The 20,805-nt window shown below is 37.5% G+C and overlaps 1 protein-coding gene across 1 annotated transcript in view; it reads right to left on the bottom strand.

Annotated features, from left to right (window-relative positions):
- TTC29 (tetratricopeptide repeat domain 29) overlaps nt 1-20,047 on the bottom strand; it is a 113,305-nt gene extending 93,258 nt beyond the window's left edge. The window contains exons 1-4 of the mRNA XM_071432691.1: nt 19,966-20,047; nt 16,768-16,864; nt 14,349-14,432; nt 785-1,008 (exon numbers count right to left, since the gene is read on the bottom strand). Coding sequence (XP_071288792.1) covers nt 785-1,008; nt 14,349-14,432; nt 16,768-16,864; nt 19,966-19,975 — 415 coding nt within the window. The 5' untranslated portion in view covers nt 19,976-20,047. The remainder of the gene's footprint in view (nt 1-784; nt 1,009-14,348; nt 14,433-16,767; nt 16,865-19,965) is intronic.
- Nucleotides 20,048-20,805: the final 758 nt, after the last annotated feature.

Here is a 20,805-nt window from a genome sequence, read left to right as displayed (position 1 = left end):
TTACTGTAGGTTTTCATATTTGTAATGATCAAAATGCAACTTGAAACAAGACAACTACACTGATATCAACTCAGCTATGAAACAAGATTGCAGGTAGAGCTTTGTCTGCCTCCATCCCTGCAATTATTCCAATGGAGAAAGATGGAGTAAGTTATGTTACTATTTATAGTAAAAGGAAATTATAAATATGAGTGCTTAGTAAATAGTAGGCAATAAAGAAAATACAGTTATAAAATACAATTTTGAGTTATGTCTTCACTAATATCTAGTAATTCACAGGTGGCATGTTACATCTATGTGCTGTATTTTATTTGACATGTTCACAATCCTTTTTAAGTCAGTCACAAATCCAAACACAGTTAGCAGGGTATTTAATAAAAATAGATTTATAAAAGTATTACTGTGTGAAACAGCATTTCACCTATTAAATTTTTCTAATACAAAACCAGCTTCTCAAATCAATAGAGGAAAAAAAACCAATAAATAATGAAACTATGAGAAAATAATTGAGATGTTATCAAAGCTATAAATACATCAAACATTTCTGATGTTATCAAAATTCACTCTACATGTTTTTTCCTTTTTTTCCTTCCTTCACAAGACCTCTCCTGATATCTGCAGCTCCTAATCATTTATTCTATAAATACAGCTCAGTTGACTAAGGCTGCAATGTGCTAAGATGCAGTAGCGTTTCAAATTCATACATGAAACAATTTGGAATCTTCCCCCAGGCACTGGCGGCTGCGGCTCCCGCTGCTCCGCTACCCACAATCCCCCCATTTACCTGCTCGCCGGGCTGCCTCAGCCCCGGTCAGGAAGTGGGAAAGCTGATCCAGCTTATCAGGCTGCTCCTCCAGGGACTTCTCATGCCATATGGCTGACCCAGGCCCTGCAGCCTCCCTGAAGGCATTCCACTTCTGGATCAGAGTGAGGAGCTCAGAGAAGGACTTGTGATAACCCCGGCGCAGCATGTCTATGCAGATGTTCTTCTTGTATGAATTCCTGTAACTGGGAATAAGAAAGGGAGATTTTAAGCCTTTAAACTTGTATTCTGTTCTCCACCTTACCAAATAAGTGCAGATAACTACAACAGCTTTCAGGAAGAGACCTCTGCAGTTCAGCAGCAGGGAGTGGGTATTATCTCCCCCGCTCAAAAAGAGATCTGCTAAAATCTGCTTGCAAATGCCGTACCCTAGGGAAGCAAACACGGCAATAATCAATAAATACCAATATATCCATTGAAAACACGGTAAAAAATACACTTCTATTCTTAGCTGATATTTGGTAGAAAAGGCTGACTGATGGGAACCCCCCCATGTTTACATTAGTCCATGAAAACACAATGACCCCTTCGTTTGCTTTAAGACAGTGCACAGGGAAAACTGAGGCTCATGTCAAAACAACATATATGTTGTTATATACAGCATTATTATATGTTATATATACATATTGATATATATATATATATAAAAAATAGTTTTGCTGTAGGACAGGATGGCTTGGGTTAAAAAAGTCAAACAAATGCTCCGCCAGAAACATATGACATGCCAGAATAATTAGATATTATTTTCCTTCCATTTAGCATATAACTTCAGCTGGTTTAGTGATGCAAAATTTGATAATTTCTCCCTAATTTTACAAATATGTGATGCTATGATGAATTTTTATTGAATTTAGTGCCTTCTTAAACTCTGATGAGATACTTACATCAAAAAGTTGTAGAATCAAATATTCTCAATTGATAATACACCTTTGGAGGTATTATTTATGGAAATAATCAAAATATTTCTTTTATATGAAACAATCATATATTCTCCCATTCTGGAAAAATCTATGAGTCCAATGGGACTGCAACACAAGGTACATATGTAAAGGCTTGTAGGGATGATTGTCCAGTCTGGGAAAACCAACCTTTACCTCAGCAAAATGGCAAGGACACAGATGTGTTACTTTTATCTTGCATATTCCATGAAGTTACCAACCTGTTTTCAAGACTGTCCTTTTAGATTAAAAACCATTCAAATTCAAAATATCTCAGCTTTAAAATAAATATGAATTCTGAATTCTGAAAAATGAGATTTATAGTGTATGTAATAAATTCAGGTGTAATAATAATAGCCCAATGAGACTAATACCTTGATCTTAAAAACAGCTACTGCAATTATCTAACAATGTTGATAAGATGGAAGTGATGTGAAAACTTCTTAGCTAGATGTAAATAAAATAGATAGCAATGTAAGATGTAGGAAGCAAATAATCTGCATTATTTCATATTTGATATAATTAAAATAAAATCTCTTACTACACAGATGCACATTAATCCTTCACATGTACTTTTCACATTTCACTTGCAGAACTGAGCATAAAAATATTAAATAATCCTGATACAATTTAGACAAGACAGTACTGAATTTGTGTTTAATATATAAATGGATGCTTTTTCAGACTGAAAATCATGCATTTCTCTCACAGATAAGGGAAAAGATATAACTATTCTGTACCATGAAAATCTGCAACATTTATCGTATAAAAGTATATGAAAAATACATTTAAGCATTTAAGTTTTCATTCGCTAGAATATGCTATATTTGACATATACCAAATGTACAGTATATAGTTTCAAAATACTGTAAAGATACTATGCTAATACCATGCAACATATTCTCTATTTTTTATATGGAATACCTTTTTCTTTACTGTTTAAAAATTCTATGTAATCAATAAAAAAAAAGCCCTAAAGAGCATAGGTAAAAAATTCCTACCAACTTCCAAAGGCCTCGGACTGAATCCTACAGTAATCTAACTCAGAGAAGTGGAATAGCAATCTGCATAGCAGGCACACACATGCCTGTTTATTTATACAATGGGATCTATATATGTTTGTGTGTGTACATGCATTAGATCAGGAGATGTATTGGAAATAACAAGGAAGTGGTGCTAAAAGATCTCAGCAGTCTCTACCCCAAGTCATTCAGGTAACTTTTAACTCTCACTGGGCACAGAACTGGTATTCACACAAATAGAAAAACTGTGTCCATGTTATTTCTGTAGACTGATGTATTTTACTTAAAGTCAAAGCACATTTTCCACACAAGAAAGCATTATTAGCAAACCAGTACAGGAAAACAAAGCATATAGTAAAACGTAAAATAAATAGTAATATAGTAATATAAATAGTAAAATAGTAATTTTTAAAAAACAGTGTCAAGTGTGTTTTAATAAATCCCATCCCAATTAATGGAGAAATTGAAATAATGCTGGGATAATCCTACTGTGCAGAGCACATTTTTTTCTGAGGCAAAGAGGACTGATTTTAGCACGCAAGCAATGAAGCTATCTATTGTAAAACCCTCCAAATTTAGTGCCATAAAAATGAAAGTCATGTCAGTTATGCACAAAGCCCACGATAATAATACTATTGTATTATTTATATATAATTACAATACTACTGTAATACTATATAATAATACTATTCCTTAAGTTTCTGTAATATATAAGCTACAAGTGACTGATCACACACAAACAGTGAAATTGGGCAAGAGATTAATGGTATTATGGGGATAAATGGTATTTGTACCACCTAAAAGAGCTTGACACTGCAATGAAATCTAAAATAATCACAGTTATCAGTGTTTCCAGATGAAAATTCCAGGGTCCTCTTTTCCCCCCATCAAACACTCCTTTTGAACGGAGGCATGGTGTAGGTGAGAGCAGCAAACTTTTCATGATACCTTGAGATAAACTATGAATCCTCAGTCCTCAAAACACTTTCCACCCTGCTTTTTATGATGTCATGCAGCATGTAAAATCCGAGTCTAAGCAGAACAACTCATGTTTTAGATAACTAAAGATTACTTGATTTCTAATATCAATATCAAAACATCATACCTAAGGTTCCTTCCAACTCAGGATATTCTGTGATTCTGTGATTTATTTTATAAAATCCCACTGTTAGCATTAGTATAGTATGTTTCTACATTGATAAGCAACCTTACACTAAACACTTTCGAACCTTGCTACCTAATAAATTATGATTTATTGTTAAACAAGCGAGTTTGTTTTTCTGCATTCATCCGCGCCGACTTGAGGCTTCCTTTGAACAATTAAGTTACCTCCAGGAGCGAAATGAGAGAAGACTGCCTGCCCTTTGCGGTGCTCGGAGCGGAGCCGTTCTCGGGGTTTAATGGTCTCTGGGGGCATCTACTGGAGACGTGGGAAAGTGCAGGCAGGATGCGCGGATCCCGGCGCGGAGCTAAGGGCCCGGCCGTGCCCCGGCACAGGGCACAGGGCGAGGGGCCGCCACGGCTCGCACGGCCGCTGCAAGCCACGCAATGTGTCGGACCGGAGTGAGCAGGCAGCCCTGTAAGGTCAGCCGGCTTTCGTTTTGAAACTGAATGTGATGTGACTGCAAACCCCAAGTCCTCCCTCCCCTAGGGTGATCATGAGGGCATGCCAGAAAAAAAGGTTTCAGATGGATTTTTTAAAAAAACTAACTATTTTTAAATAAAATTTGGAGCATCTCTATGCATTTATGGTTAAAACAAAGATATCAATTAATCAGGTTTTAATTTACAGGCTGAATTAGCTTGCTTTTCTCATCCCTGAAACTCAACAGATGAGAATCACAACACTTACCACAGAGCCAGCTGATTCTGAGAATCCCCCAATCCTCTGCCTAGGCACTCATTTCTGTCATTGCTGCTACCCCGCGCTGTTGCCAAATGTTTATTTACACAGGCAGGGCAGTGAGCTCCAGGTGGATCTGATCCTACACCAGCAGTTACTGTGATGCAGTGTTGCATCAAAAAGTGCTGAAAAATTCTGTGAGCTTCTGAGAATCTCTGTGTCATGATGGGGGTTGTGTGTCATAAGAGTTTTCAGCACCAAATAAATAACCAAAAGTTAAAGTTGCCATTTTAGTGGCACCTTAGTGGTACAGGTGTCAGTTTTGTGTCATGTAATATCACATGGGTGGAAGGAGCTACTTATTGAATGTGGATCTGTGAGCGTCAAAAGACACTGCTGTTAACACTGTGCTTAATTTAAGTGTACTCAGATATTGCTACAGACATTTGAATTTTTCCTAAACTATACAGCTACTTCAGTCATTTTCTTATATGGATTTCTTTTTGCATTATCATTGCTATTACAAAACAATCTTGAGTCAGGCTGAGAAATCACAGAAACCTGATTCTAATCCGTCTTTACCAGTGGAAGAATAATAAATAGCAATGTTCAGTGAGATTAATGAAATTACACTGTTGTTCCAGTCTCAAGGACTTTCCTATATTATGGTATTGCACTTTTACAAGACCCTTAAGCAATGCTGGGAGATGAATACAGCACCTCACAACATTCCCTCCAACTCAAAATCCTCCAAAATAAGGCTATTTGCATTCTACCCTTTAAACTGAAAGAGAGGACAGAAAAAGGAAATTAAGAGGCCAAGAGGCAGGAACTGGTGTTAGAAATAATCAAAACAGCCAGCATAGCATAACAGAATCATTTATCAGGAGCTTAATTCTCTATGCCTCCTGTCTGATGTAGTCAATTACAGACATGCAAAATAAGTCCAGAAGACTACTACTTTCAGATGGTAGATTTATATATTTATAGCTATATATATTTAATATTAGGTTTCATATATTTTGATTTTGTAGGGCTTAATTAGTATTTCCAGTAAATTCCAGCTGCTGATTACAATACAAGTTGTTGTATTGTACTGTAGCAATCCCATTTTGTAAAGAACAAAATGGCATGGATTAAACAACGATAGTATATAAAATATTAAAGTGTACTTCCAGTGTAAAATAATTACTCTAACAATTATTATAATGTTTAAAAACTGTATTCAAATAGGTTTCATCCACTTGGGATTTCCTTCTGCAGTTGGCAAGTCAATGACTAATACAAATGCCTTAGATAAGCATCACAAAATTATGAAAAAATAATAAAGATATTTTTGCTTATGTTTATTTAAACAAATTTATTTTAATTCCCCCCCATTTCCTGTCTATAAATCTAGAAGAAAATTAAAATTACATAAAGTATGTGAATACTTAGCTACTTATGTGAATACTTAGCTACTTTTTGCTTAACCTATATGCAAAAAAACCACATCATAAACATGGGAATATCAAAGTTTACTCCCTTAAATTTGAAAAATATATGCATTAAGTAAAAACAAATATAGTACATAAAATACAAAAAAAAGCCAAATATGCTGTAGGAATTTATACATTCAGGCTGCTCTGCCTAGGAATTGAAAGAGGAATTATCATTTAATTATAGCTGGACAGCCAAAAAGCCAAGAACACCTTTGCACACTGTTGGTGACCCATGCCCAAAATGAGCTAAATTTTGTGCAGGCAATTGTCGAACACAGAAAGGACTCATGCAAACAATTGGCAAATATGGAAGGTGAAGTGCCTTTAGCACCCAGGTTCCAGTGGTATCAGCTCCTGTACTCACACTGCCACATCCCTGGGCTGCAACCCACCAAAGGTGAGCACACAGCTAACTCAAAAATACATCCAAGCCCTGTGCTATCCCAGTTCTCTGGGAGAATTTATCCACACAAGTATTTTGGTAAGTCAAGCCCTTGTAGGGTCCAGGCACTCAGCACATTTCAGTACCACATACTGCTACAGATACAAAGCTATTTAACTGCATCAGGACACAGCCTCTTTAATCCTGCTTTAAAGACTGTCCGTTTAAATACTCTTCTTTTAATGAAATATTTACTGCATGGAAATATGTTAAATTGTAGACTATAGTAATCTCATTAAAAAAAGATATGACAGTACAGTAAATGCCATTAAGCAGTAATAGACAGCTTACACTTCAGAATATTTTACTACTAAGGCTGAGTGTTAAATTACATTGGCATGGGGTGCCTGCTTTTTAATTCCAAATTACAAAGTTGAAATAGCTAATATCATATTACAAGAAAAATAAAATCCACAAACCCCCAAAATGTTATAAAAAGGATTCCCTATTCTAATTATAAATAAAAAATATTGCACAGCGATTTGTACACCTCATGGGAGGGAAAAACAGCACTTGGAATTGACTTGTAACAATACAGATTTTTTTAAAAAGAAAAACTTTATGGAGCTATGTATCCAGAACTATAACAGAAAGATGAAAATAAAGCATATATTAAAAAAAGAGGTGTAGGTACTTTATACTATATATATATTTTTTTTTAATGTACAAGAACTTTTAGCTTTAGCAATGCAGTGTTTTCCATCTGCTGCCTCAGTCACTGGATTGTTGTCAAACCACACTTTAACCTAAATCATGCAATCAAAGGGAGATGCACACCCTGTCAGTAGGATCCCACAAAGAACACATATATTGAACTCACTTCCTTTTGTTCAAAGCTACATAAAATGAAAAATTAATCTATTATAAACATCAAAGGATGACACATAAAAAGTGTTTTAAAATTAATGTAAGCACTGTAATAATTAAGAATCCTCATTAACCCAGAAAATGGAAATATAAATTTAGGAATGAACTTTTGAAACATTCTGTCCCTAAACATAAATGCAAAGAAAACACTAAAACTAAAGATAAAAATTTGACCCTTAGAAAAATGTTCATCTTACATAAGTAAACACACCTGTGATTATTTCCAGAACAATCAGAAAAAAACCTTTATCCTCATTAATCTTTCCACTTTTCTTTCCAAATTAATAATGTTCCTTAACCAAAAGTAATTCCAACCATATTTTATGGACTACTATTTATCAAAATGAAGTATTTCTCAACTTCCCTCTTTTATTTCAGAGCTGACCTGATGGTCTGAGAGCTAGAAACATGTGAGTTTGGAATCCTTTCCATTTGACTTGCATGATATCAAAGCAGTCATTAAATTTCTCTGCATGCTTATTTTACAGTGTGCAGGACAGATAAACATAATTATTTACTTTCTGTATCTTCTCAAGCTGCTGTCACAAAATTTCATAAAACCCTATACAAGGCTCTGCATTTTTTTGCAGTATTGACATGAACAATTCACACAGTACTTTTGCTTTTGTTTAGGAGATCTCTTATTCAAGTCCCCAGCTGAATTTACTCAGTAGGATAAGGACAAATAGACCACAAAGGGATTGATAAGAAAGGAAAGGCGAGGAATTTGCACAGTGCAGGATTCACTGTAAAAATTATTAGAAAGTCATGACTGTACCAAGGCAGATTAGACAACTTTCCTCATCTCAGCCTCTTTTTGTGTGTTAGAGATGCTTCACCTTTAGGGAGTGTTTTAAAAATAGAAATCAGTTGTGTACTGCTTGTACATTATCTTCAGTAGTAAATATTGTTGAACTCCTGAGAAATGAAAGCACTAAAAAACCGTAAGACCAAACTTAGTAAAAACAACAAGTTACATAAAAAAAGAAAAACTTCAGCTCACTGTGTTCTTCTTTATTAAAGTATGTCATGTATTTTATCTTTGCAAGAGTTTGATGAGTTTTTGCAAGTAAAATTCTGTTTCCTCTATACTTGCTAATAGTCATGAGAATCTGTAGTTTGCACCTTCCCATTAAAAATGTATTGTATTTTTTGAAATTATTCACCCCGCCTTTTATCCAGATCATGTCTTTGAAAGGAGGAAGTAGATAATAAATGGAATAATTCATGATTTCCCATTAAATATGAAACTTTCTTTTGCAGAGTTTAGAAAATGAAGTTCTACATAATGTACAGAAGTTGATTAGAACTTTTTTTAACCTTTTCAAGAAAAATCTTCCACATTACACAAATGCACAGAGAAGTTTCTTAAGGAAAGGCAAACCATTCACTTCCTACACAGCTCTGTTCCTCAGATCACTCCCTAATTACACTAAATAATATGCTTATCAGGCCCAAAATTCACAGAGATCATTCATTTGACCAAAAAGAATGTGTGCCTCTAAGTTCTAAAATCTCTTTTTGAAAGTTGTTTAATAAACATTGAATCCTGGTCATGGCAAGCGAGATTGTTAGGAATTATTCAGACTGAAAAAAATACATATTTAAATAATATTGTGAAAGAAATTTAAAATTTATCATCTAGCTCACTAAGTGACTTGTGCCATCTCCCTTTCCACAACCAGCAGGGAGTTTGGGACAGAGTTCCTTAATTTAAAATTTCTTTTACCATGAAAGGATAAACTTCTTTGGTTCTGATTTACCCTCTTCCACAGTTTTTAGTATCTAAAAGTGAAGAAATACCCTCATAAAATGTAAATGAGTTTACACAGCATTCCACCAGTTTTCAACCAGAGTAATGTGAACAGAGGGCCATAAGGTGCTTACAGGTCCTGTCCAAAGACTGACATCAGGAAGAACAGCAAAGTCTTGCTAGGACTGAACACAAAAGGGAAAGAAGTTTACTTTCTCTGTTTGCTGCTATCTCCTTGAGCTTGCCTCCTTCCCTCTTGTCTCCACAGCGCTGTACACAGAAGAAATGGAAGCAGCTCACAGCAGTGCAGGACTGGAACCAAATACTGTCCAATCAAGGACTGAAATACAAGGGAAAAGCAGAATCTGCTCCTACACATTATTTGTCTGCATCCCAAATTGCCTTTTGCAAGCTTTCTAGTAACAGCAGATGCAGCTTGTGCTTCCTTGCCTAAATCCCATACCAACAAGAAATTTTCCTCACCGTTTTTCTGGTAGTGCTTCTCTTCTCTTCCTCAAGAGCCTCATTTATGAACAGAGAAATGGTCAAACTACCCTACAACATAAAACCCCTGTGCCTAGACCAAGCCCCTTCAAATTGGGAAGCCCCAGTAAAAATTTCCAGTAGTGAAAAAGACAGCACGGCAATATGATGTCAATGAAAAAAGGGCCCTATCTATTTTTTGAATAACCTAAGAAGTCACCGCATTAATTTATGTGGTAGAGGTGACAGCTACTAAAAGTATGGGTTAATCAAATCCCCAATCAGCTATTTCTGTTCAGCTTCCTTAAAGCACTGTTCCTTCAATGCATAGAATACAGACAGATAAAGAAGCAAATAAATCAAAAACTGAGTGCTGAAACAACTCTCACAATTGAAATAAATTACAAACAAAGGACAAGGTCAGAAAAATCCCAGTCTAAAACTAAGGCTTACTAGTCCATCATGGCTATGATGAAAATACAGAAGAAACCTTCATAGTAGGTCTCCTCTCCATCAGCCCACAAATCCCATTTTTCTCCCTCAGTGAACTCTCCTGATCATCCTGGCCTCTAGTCAGGTGAGGAAGTTTCTCCCTCTTTAGTCCTGGAGGACAGATAGGGCTGAGTATTCAGAAAGAACTGGTAGAAGACGTATGGATGTAGGAACGAAATAATTTATTTCCACAAACTCCTCTAACACTTAATCCCTCACAAATTTTCCCACATCTTTCCCACTTAGCTGATGCTGACACTGAAAAGAGCAGAAATTTGGGGAGAGTAGTAAATAATTTGTCTCTGACTGAAGAATGGAAAAATAATTTTGTTTCAGACGCCACCAACAGAAGTTTTAAAATGGATGGCAGGTCACTTCTGTTCTGCAGTTGACAGCTTCCTGTAAAAATGTTGCCTCAGGAATCAATCTCTAAGACCTCTACCTCATCCTTTTTACAGCTTTCAAAATTCCATAGTTCTGCAGCATGGGATTGAGTGGTAAATGATGTATCTATGTCTGAGCTCATCACCCTATGATCTCTCCATAAGCAATGGAGAGAAACAGGTGCTTCGAAAGTCTAATTCACCTTGTTCTAAAGCACTTGTCTGGATCCTGAAAGATGGGGCTCAACTAATCACAAGGCTGGGGTTATTAACTTGAATCAGTCAAGCTTGGGTGAAAGTCCCTCTGCTCTTTTTGCAGGGAGTTTGCAGAAGCTATGCTTCACTATATTCATCACTCCTCACTGCTAGAGCAGAAATTTTATGTTTCATTTTGCAGCCAACAATCTGAAAAATAGTTTAACGATCCACCTTCCTAGTACTGGCAGAGATGGCAAATAACTGCTCTGGAGGACACTGAACACCTGAGAATTAAAGCCTTTGCCTTTTTCTGTTTCAGCTAATCCTAAAGTGGGCCAGCCATTGGAGAATTCTAAGCAGAACAGCCCACTGTATCTCAAAAACATCTGACAGAATGTGTATAAAAGAGTGTTGTCTCCCGCCTGAAAAAATTCATCTCACAGCCTGTCTTTACTGACACAGATTTATCAAGCCACCTTTCCATAACACACTGATCCACCACTCATGAGACAGAAAACACAAATACAAATTTTCTGCATAGCTAGGTAAGCTTTCACCATCTCTGTATAACAATTTGGATTTCGTTTGACCACCAAAGCCTTGAGGACCGTAGAGCTCCATCATCCAACTCAAATGTATTTAAAATACATGTAGTAACATCACTGAAGTAATTATTTTTTTAGTTACAGCTAAGCAAAGCTGCTCCTCTAATCAAATACATTTCAAAGTTTCTCTTTCTAGTCTTCAACTCTTTTTTGATGACGTGCTCCTCTTTCAACAATCTTAATTTGTATGAAGAGGAGAGAACTGTTACTTGATCTTTCTGGCCCTGACAAAAAGGTCAGGAAACAAGAATGACAATATCAAATTCTGGCCCATTTTAGGCTCTAAACTAATCCGAAGATTCAGTCCTGAAATCTTGATGAAAAATGCTTCACAGTTCATCATGAACTTCTTGACTCTTAGTTCAGTCATATGAACTATTCTTAATTTTTACTGCAATTTGATTTTGAGCTGTTAATGACTAGGTGAGTCAGGACTAAGAACAGAAGATATCAAGGAAAGCACGCTGAAGGCCACAGGAGTCAGCCAACCTCTGCATACAAAAACCTGCTTCTGTGGCACAGAAGCATACAAAAATCTGCTTCTGTGGCAAGAAAGCACTCACATTCTGCACTAATGAACTTTTACTTTTTTTCCCATTTCCAGATCCTTGCACCACATTTACTTCTTATTTCAAGTTTAAGTCTTTGAGAAGGAAGCAAAACAAAATCCTGTTTTAATATAATTAAAGTACTATCTTAAGCACTATTTTTCCTCCCTCAACTATCATGTCAACCTGGGACAAAATATTATTACAAAGAAAAAGAATTAAAAACATTTCATTTTTCCACAGGAAAAAAAGAGATTATGTCATGAAGACACTTAATGGAATTCTTCCCCTTTGCTGAAGTTTGGAACATAGGACAGTATTTTACAATACAAGAATAACTGCAACCTTTTTTCTTCAATAGTTCATCTCAATTTTAAGGAATATTGTGAAGGACAGGATTTTAGGGGGAAGTTTTAAAGAATATTGCTTTTTTCCAAAAATGTGATACTACCTATATACTCCTTTATTTAGAAGGTAATAAATTTTTTGTTTGCCCAATGTACACTTAAAAAAATGGTGTTTAATATTAAGCAGAAGTGTGGCCACAAGAATTTGTCTTGGTGCAATAATCACTGGCATATAAAGTTAACCTCAATATTAAACAAAAGTACAGATATTTATATGTCAGAGGAAGGAAATTCAGTCCTTTTATAAAGAAGTATAATAATCTGCTTCTGGAATGGAAACAATATTGAAAAAATACACAGCATATTACAAGCCATCTCTCATATTTTTAAAATAATAATACCTGCTGAGACATACCAAGCATTACACAGATTTCAGTAAGACCATTTATACACATGGCATTGCCTTACTTTATAAATTTGTTTTAGATTACATTTGATGCATTTAGTTTTTTCTAACTAGATTAACATAATACTAATGTAACTGTGTAGTTAGTTTGCTAGCTTTTGGTCGCTCTCAAGTGATTTTATCAAGGTTATGGAAGAGCATTAGTAAATTATACATAGAGAGAGAAATTTTGTAACTGCTGATTTATTATCAAAAGCTAAAATTCTAAGAGAATTAAATGCACAGAACATGAATGCAACCTTTTAAGGTAGGTACTTAAAAAATCTCCACAGAAATACACCAGAATACGTATGATATTTCAGTTTAATCTTCTAAGAGGCATTGGTAACTTTGGAGAAACAGCCTCTTACAAAACTGTAAGGGAATTCCACTTTGTGTAGGTATTGCAGAACAGATGATAAAATTCTTACTTCATTGTGGATGTCCTCACTGGCTTCCTTTGCCACAATGTTCAGACTCAGGGTTTGGATATAAAAACATCATTTAGGAGGATTTTTTGCATTGTTTTTTTGTTTGTAAAATGCACTTTGAAGCTTCAAGGCCTTCCTAAAATAGCAGTGACTTCCTGTGTAATCACCTCAGGGAGAACACTTGTGACCCTGGCATGGGGTGGAAATCCACTGGGACTGAGAGCTGAAACAGCTCCCTGGGAAGTCACTTCAGCCTGTGACAATTGTTGGAGTGTAATGAGCAGAGCAGCCAGTTTCACAGCTGGTGTGGAACCAGGGGAACAGTAAGGGAAGGTGCTCACTTCTGTGTTTGCTCCCTGAGCTCTGATACTTGCAGTAATTTCCTAGATTTCAACATGGAAGTTTTTAGGGAAGCTTTGCAGGCGCATTCTTAGGCTAGGAAGGAGAAAAGAAGCATATTTTGCAAGAAACTAGCTGGTGGAATTCCTGCCTGACTGATAGAATGTTTTTATGCTGCAAGGGTGATCTTGCAATATTCATTGTTAAGGTGCCTAGAGCCCTTGTATATGCATCCTTTTATTATTTAAATATTGAAATAAATAAATCAGCTCACTTAAGCAACCAGCAATCCAGTTTGTTAGAATTCTCTCATTAATTTTGATGGTGCTGAACCCCAGATCTGTTAAAATACTCCAGAAGAATAAGTCAGTCATAGTCTCTTGTAACTTCTGAATGTAAATACCTCAGCTGTAAGAAATCAAAAGTTATCTAGATTTCTTTCATTCACTGGGTTTTTAAATAACTAATGGGGTATTAAATGCTTCACCACAGAAGTCAGCACTTGGGCTTGGCTAAATAGTAATTCAAAATTACAAGAATGTGTATGTCGGTACACTCAGCTCCCACCCCAAAGGAGATATTTCACAAAGGCTCAGAAAAAAAAAAGGGAAAAGAAAAAAAAAGGCAGCACAATATAATTACTGACACAATCTTAACAAAAATGTTACAAATCTGATCTAATTGGTAAATATACAAATTAGTAAAACCAAGGAGATAAATGCTTTGATATATTTAACATCAGGAGAAATGAAACATCATTATTTAATATCAACTTCAATTTTTAAATGCCAAGTTCCACTAAAAAGGGTAGGGCCTAGGGAACTTTAAATTTAAATTACTATGATGACTAGAAACAAAGGAAACAATAAACTTATGGATGTTAAAATGCCTTGAAAAAGCCAACTTACGCAGCAGCTTCTTGTGTTGACACCCCTTTGATATTCTTCGCCAAATAATCATCTATGGCATCTTTGTCTTTGATCAAATGAATCCTAAATTTAAATGAAAAAAATTAAAAGAAACACTGTAAGGTGCTAGCATAGACTTCTGCACCATGTATAATATATTATCATCACCAAGTAGAGCTAAACACTGAAATATTGACAAAGTAATATATCAGACATTCTATAAGCGCATACAAATATCTTTTTAATTTTTTGGTCTGTAGTTAGTTCAAATCTTCATTTCTGAAAGAAAACAGAGGTGATATAAGCTTTCAGGGGATCTGGTTATCTGATATTTCTGTCTAAACTAAAAGAAATTGTGTATTAGCTAAATCAGTAATAATTGATTAAGCTATCCATATTTAAACTGTTTCCTAAATCAGAACTGTTACATTTTTGTATTATGAGTACGGACCAGAGTGGTACAATCTATTTCATATTTAGCTTCTCCAAAATTAAAAACAAAGGCAAATCAAGAAAAGACTTCCCAAATCCAACTCAAAATGTTTTCCTTGGTGGAATGCAATCTTTTAATATTGCTCCTGGCTTTCCACAGTTTGAGTAGCATCGTGCAAAAGGTGCTCCACTGAGGGGATAATTTGAAGGTCATCAAAATAAAGAGCAAATTTCAGGATGCATGGATGTAGGTTTAAAATTTGAACTGTGCATCATTTCACCTTTCACTTCCATATCTTTGCATCTCCACTCTGATACACACGAGATGCCTGGAAAGGGTAATATGCACTTACTGACCATAAGGTTTATATAAATAGAATCTGATATCCCAACTGTAGAGGATGTTATCTTTATAAAAGTAATGTGAATTTATTTTTATCCTTCTGAGAAAGAGCACAAAGATTGTCTGGTTAATCACTCAAAGATAAAAGAAATTCAGCATTAGTGTTCCACATAAATCCATTACTTTGCTCTTTCTCTGTCTGTATTACAGTGCTGTCTTTCATTACAGTGATGAGAGTAAACTCTTTTCATAATGTTAGCTATTATAAGCATCACACTCCTTATTGCTCCGAGAATCCTGAAGACACTTCACAAAGTTCATTTAAATGAAAACAAAATAGCTAAGCAAAGCAGAGCTATTTTGACATATCTGTATTTAAAACAATGTAACAGTGAAAACTTCTCTCACAAATGGTGCCTTTAAATTTGTTCCAGAATTTGCTGCTGCTGAGTGGCACCAGCAGAGGCTTGTGCTTCAAGGCTGCACAGTCCACAGGAGTTGCTGCTGATGTACACCTTATTGATATTACCATGAAAATTCACTTATAATCAACACCAAAAGGTTTTCAATATCAAAATTTTCAGACCAGAATAATAAAAATTTAGGAAGTTCTTTGGAAGAAGGGAGAGAAAGTAAAAATCCCCAAACAGAAACAGTGAACTACAGGAGGTAAATTCCTATCAGCTTACTACAATTAAAGAGCACTGCAGTTGAAAAGCATCTCAAAATGAAACAAAGGAAGGCCTGATGCCTTTCCATTGTCTTTACAAAGGTATCTTAATAAATAAATTTTAAAATATCAGAGGGAAAGCCCTTAGAATCATATACAATTTAAAATGCCACCTGCCTTATAGCCAAAGTATGAATTTCTGACTTCTGATTGGTAATACCCTCAAACTTAAAGAAAACTACAGTCAAGGGAAAAAAAAATAAGCAAAAATTTGCAAACTAATTGCTGTATAACAGAAGTTCTGTAATAATCTGTATTGGACTGATGCAACTACAAATGTATAAATAACAAATACTCATCTCACCCAGGCTATTATTATGGATGATGCTAGTGTAGCAATAACACAGAAAACATGGGCAGGTGATACTTAGGAAAAAATACACTAGGAAATTCCATGAACTCAAGAAAATCATTATGGCTTCCTATACACAATGAGAATTAAAAACATTAAAATTAATTAATTAATCTATGTGAAGAAAAGAGACTGTGACTTGGAATGGACATTATTTCTTTTTACAGAATTGAGATGAGGATGGCATTTGCTAAAAGACACCATTTCTTTTCTTCCAGAGGTTGTCACTTGCCTTTTTCAAGTTACTTTATCCTTTTTTCTCTTGTGTTTTCATAATGACTCACAGTACTTCATAAAGTGTAAAAAAAGAGTTTGCTCCACCTGTAAGCTGGCTCCTATTTAATTTTAAATCACTCAGTTGTTAACAAGAAATCCATTTTAATCCAAGGGACCCATTTTTTTTTTCTTTTAATTGTGGGACTTTCCTAAGAGAGAATTTCCTTGCCTACGATTTTTGTAGTTTTAAATACTGCAAAAGAGTAAACACGATTTGTCACCGTGGCACAGCTGATTGAAGCTGTTCACAGCAAAAACGATGCTTTGAAAGAGAAGTGGTACCTACCTTGCAAACTCTAATGGGGGGCAAAGAGGCTGCTCTATGAACTTGGGATGTTCCCCTGGGCTTTGGAGGACTGCTTGAGGCAACACCTTCATTTGCACTAAAACAAACAAACAAAACCAACATTACTTGAAACAACCCCTTCACAGCAATGTGGTTTCTTTTCCTTCTTGTGCTGCTTCCCAGGCCACTCTCTGTTTTTTTCCAGTGCATTAAAACCCAACTCCAGTGCCACACAAATCGCAGCACTACTTCAGTAGGACATAGCACAAAGGAATGTTCATTTAACTTTCCATGGATTTCTCACTTCTTTCACTGAGGTGCTTGTGATTTCCATAGGGACAGCTGATTCAGGAACCTGTTGTCTTATATATCAAGAGTTGCATTATCATTATAGTGCAAGGATTCCATATCACCAGAGTTTTGTACCCCCTCAATGTTTCTCACAGGCATCTCCTCTAAGCACTGACTCTTCCTGGTCCTTGCAGCAGCCATCTGACTCCAGACCCCACCAATCCACTCTTTTATAACACTGTTCTTATTGGCTACAGGTGTGGCCTGTTAACATCAGGCCTGCTCCTGATCTGGTTCAGCTGCAACTCTTTAAGGGATAAGATTACATTCTATACCACCTTCATTTACCCATACTGGATCCCCCTACAGGAACCAATACCTGCATGGGATTCCCCTGAGCTATCTCATTTACTTCCTCAAGTTATCTAGGTCCAAGTAGTGATAATAAGTTAATACACAACATGGACAGATGATGGAATATAAAGGGTGCAAAGCAACGACAGGCACTGTGTTAATGTTCAAAATCCTACATAATCATACTAGAAACAAGCTTTTGAAGGAAAAGAAAATGTAAGTAATGCTATACTTACAACACAGGGCTTCACTTACAACAAAAGCCAAAAGCCTCACAGTTATTTAGAATCGTCTGGCTTGTCATCTTGAAGTACATAAATGCTAATAGGACTTTTTTGTCATATAGAGCTACTGTGTTTTTTCCCCAAGTATTCAGTCTACACTTCCTACCATTAAAGTTTCAGCTGCCAGTTCCTTCATTTTGCATGTCTGTGATCTGAGGACGTTAGCAGCAGGAGCACCCTTACTTTTAAATTTGGTTTAATGTAGGTATTGCATGCCCTGCTGGTAGGCCTGAAGGCATAAACTTTTAATAGGGATGGAAAAACAGAATATAATAAGAGGGGGAAGAGAATTTAACTATTTGCTACATTTAGTGAAAGGGAATTTATTTTTTAGGAAATAGGTATTAGATATGAATGAATTTGTTACTGAATGATCAGCATCAGATTAGCAGATAGTTTATATATTAGCCTTTCTGGGATCAAAAGCCATTTCATTGATGCAGTATTTTGCTGTGGTTATACTGAAGTATTTTTTTAATTGTGTTACTGAGAACTGAATAATAAGGAGAATTATAGTTTGAAAGGATGACAGGATAGCATATTTCTCCTAAGTCATTCTTTTGGGGCCTTTTACTAATGACACCATGTTTTACAGAAAGAAAATAGATATTATTTATAGATAAACTGGTCTGCATTTAGAGGCAGCAAAATTTAACAGAAGTGTGTCCTAGAAAAGAAAAAAAATCAATAGAACAAAAAACATATGGGTAATTCATAACTATAAAAGATTACGCTTCTCACAGAGAATGACAGGTTTGTATACAAAAACTATATAGAAAGGAAAACCCCTTTTTAGGAAGATGCTATTCAGTGAGAAATAGTAATTGGACTTTGAAACAACAATATTGAAGCCCAGAGAAGATGAAAAGCTTTCTACAAGCTTCTTTGTTGTGAGGTATTAGGTGGGAAAATGAACACAGCCATGCCCTAGTGGAGGCTGAGGAATTTGGCAAGCCAGAGGGGCTGACTGCAGCTATGGGGCAGAAAAGCGGGGGAAGCAGCTGCAAGAAGACCCCCAGAGAGCCACTGCAGCAATGGAAAGCTATCAATGGATAGGGAGCTCTCATTTGGGGACTGCCGCAAAGCACCTGGCTGGAGCACACAACGAGTCCTTGCTGGCTCACATGCTCCATGTTCCCAACTCACAGAAAAGAGGCTATCAGGCACACAGGTGTCACATGAGGCACATATGCAGACATTTTCTTAGCATGTTTCTGCCTCACAAGGACTAAAATACTGCCCTGGCTCCTATTTCAAACTCAAAGCTTGGGAGAGGAAAAAAACACCCAAGCTGCTTCTTAATAATGAAGCAACTTTTACTTTAGATGTGGGAGATTGCTTTCAGAGTGAAATGGAAGGTGTATTTCTCTTATTTCTCTCAATTCCAAGGTAACTAATTCTTACAGGTAAATTACAACCACAGACACATGACAGAAGGCACCACATCCTTCTGTAACCCATGCTTTTTCAGTCTTGTAAATTTCATTGCTGGTCATTTAAAGACCGCTTTACATCTTGCTCCTTTATGATAAAGTCTGAGCCACGAATCATTTACTGCATCAAACACCCACAGAGTTCAGCAAAACACAAGGTGGTGCAGATTGTTTCTAAAGAAGTGCTTCACTTAATCCCACAATGGAGGGAATCTCCCCATGGATGTAATTGCTCCAAGGTGCACTGAAGCCGAAGGTAAAACACCAGCTGATAGCAGTGGTGCCTTTCCCAGTACCTTTTGGGAAACCAGCTGGCTGCCCCTTTTCTCTTCCTACACATTTTCGGAGGTATTAACTGGAGGCTGAGGATTTCCCTCCCCGGGAAGGAGGAGAGGAAGCAGGGATGGATACACCACACGGCTGCATTTGTGGGCATACCTGCTGCTATTGGCAGCTTGTAAGATAAAGGGACATCAGAAAGTGACAGGACAGACTTACTGGCACGCAGCTTTACTACACTGAAAGTAATATTGTAAATTGATAAAAAAAATAAAAACGAGCAATACATTTTTGAAATCTAAAGCCAGCGTGATAGACGCTATTTGTTCCAAGTGACCCGGACGCGGTCACGGCCTCAGCCTGACCCGTACCCTCAATGCCCTCCGTCCCTGCGGCGCTGGGAATTCAGCCGCCATCCGCCGCTGCCTGGCTGTCACCAACCACCGCCCAGGGACACCTCAGCGTGTGCCTTCACCTGTCCCGCTACACACCCCGGCCCTTGGCTCCGGTACCGATAAAATGTACCCCCATCGGCCGGAGCTCCCCGGCGGACACACCTGGACTCATGGCGCGGCCGCAGGACGAGCTCTCTCCGCCGGCCCGGCCCGGCCCTTCACGGGACGCCGCGGCCTCGCCATGGCGACGGGGCCGGGCGGCGCTGAGGGCCGGGCTCCCGGAGCCCTCACGGACCGTCCCACCCCTTCCCAGCGGGCTCGGGGAGGTGCTGAAGCCGGGTTAGACCCTGGAAAGCGCGGGGGCTGTGAGGAATCGGCACGGCCCGAGGTGTTGGTGCCCTTTTCCAGGAGCTCAGGTGGGCTCCGAACCAGCTGCCTCAAACGGGAGCGTCCCTCAAAGCTGAGCGAGTTCCTGAAGCTGGCAAGCAAAGAGCCAGGATCGTACGGACACCTAGGGAAGTGTGGGCAGTCTCTCAGATGCTGAAGGGTCACCTGCAGCGAGCAGGTTTTCTTCTTTCACAGAATCACAGAATGGTTAGGGTTGGAAGGGACCACAGTGGGGCATTCATCTGGTCCAACCTCCCTGCTTAAGCAGCGTTATCCCAGGGGCACATGGGACTGGACTGTGCCCAGAGGGTCCATGAATATCTCCGGGAGGGAGGCCACAATCTCTCTGGGCTATCAGTTCCAGTGTGTGGTCACTGCACAGTAAAGAAATTCTTCCTCATATTCAGGAGAAACTTTCTGTGTATCAGTTTCTGCTGTTGCCTTTTGTCCTATTGCTCAGCAGAGCCTGGTCCATCCTCTTGGCATCCCTCCTACAGATACTGACAGTCCTTCATGAGGTCCCCCCCCCAGTCATCTCAAGCCTGGACAGGCTCAGCTCCCTCAGCCTTTACTTGTAAGACCAATGCTCCAGTCCCTGAATCATCTTTGTTGCAC

This window comes from Agelaius tricolor, unplaced genomic scaffold (assembly GCF_023055355.1).
Source record: "Agelaius tricolor isolate 1412-34295 unplaced genomic scaffold, bAgeTri1.0.p SCAF_8, whole genome shotgun sequence".
NCBI lineage: Eukaryota > Metazoa > Chordata > Aves > Passeriformes > Icteridae > Agelaius > Agelaius tricolor.
Note: the sequence above shows the minus strand (reverse complement) of the source record. Positions and strands in the feature narration are given on the sequence as shown.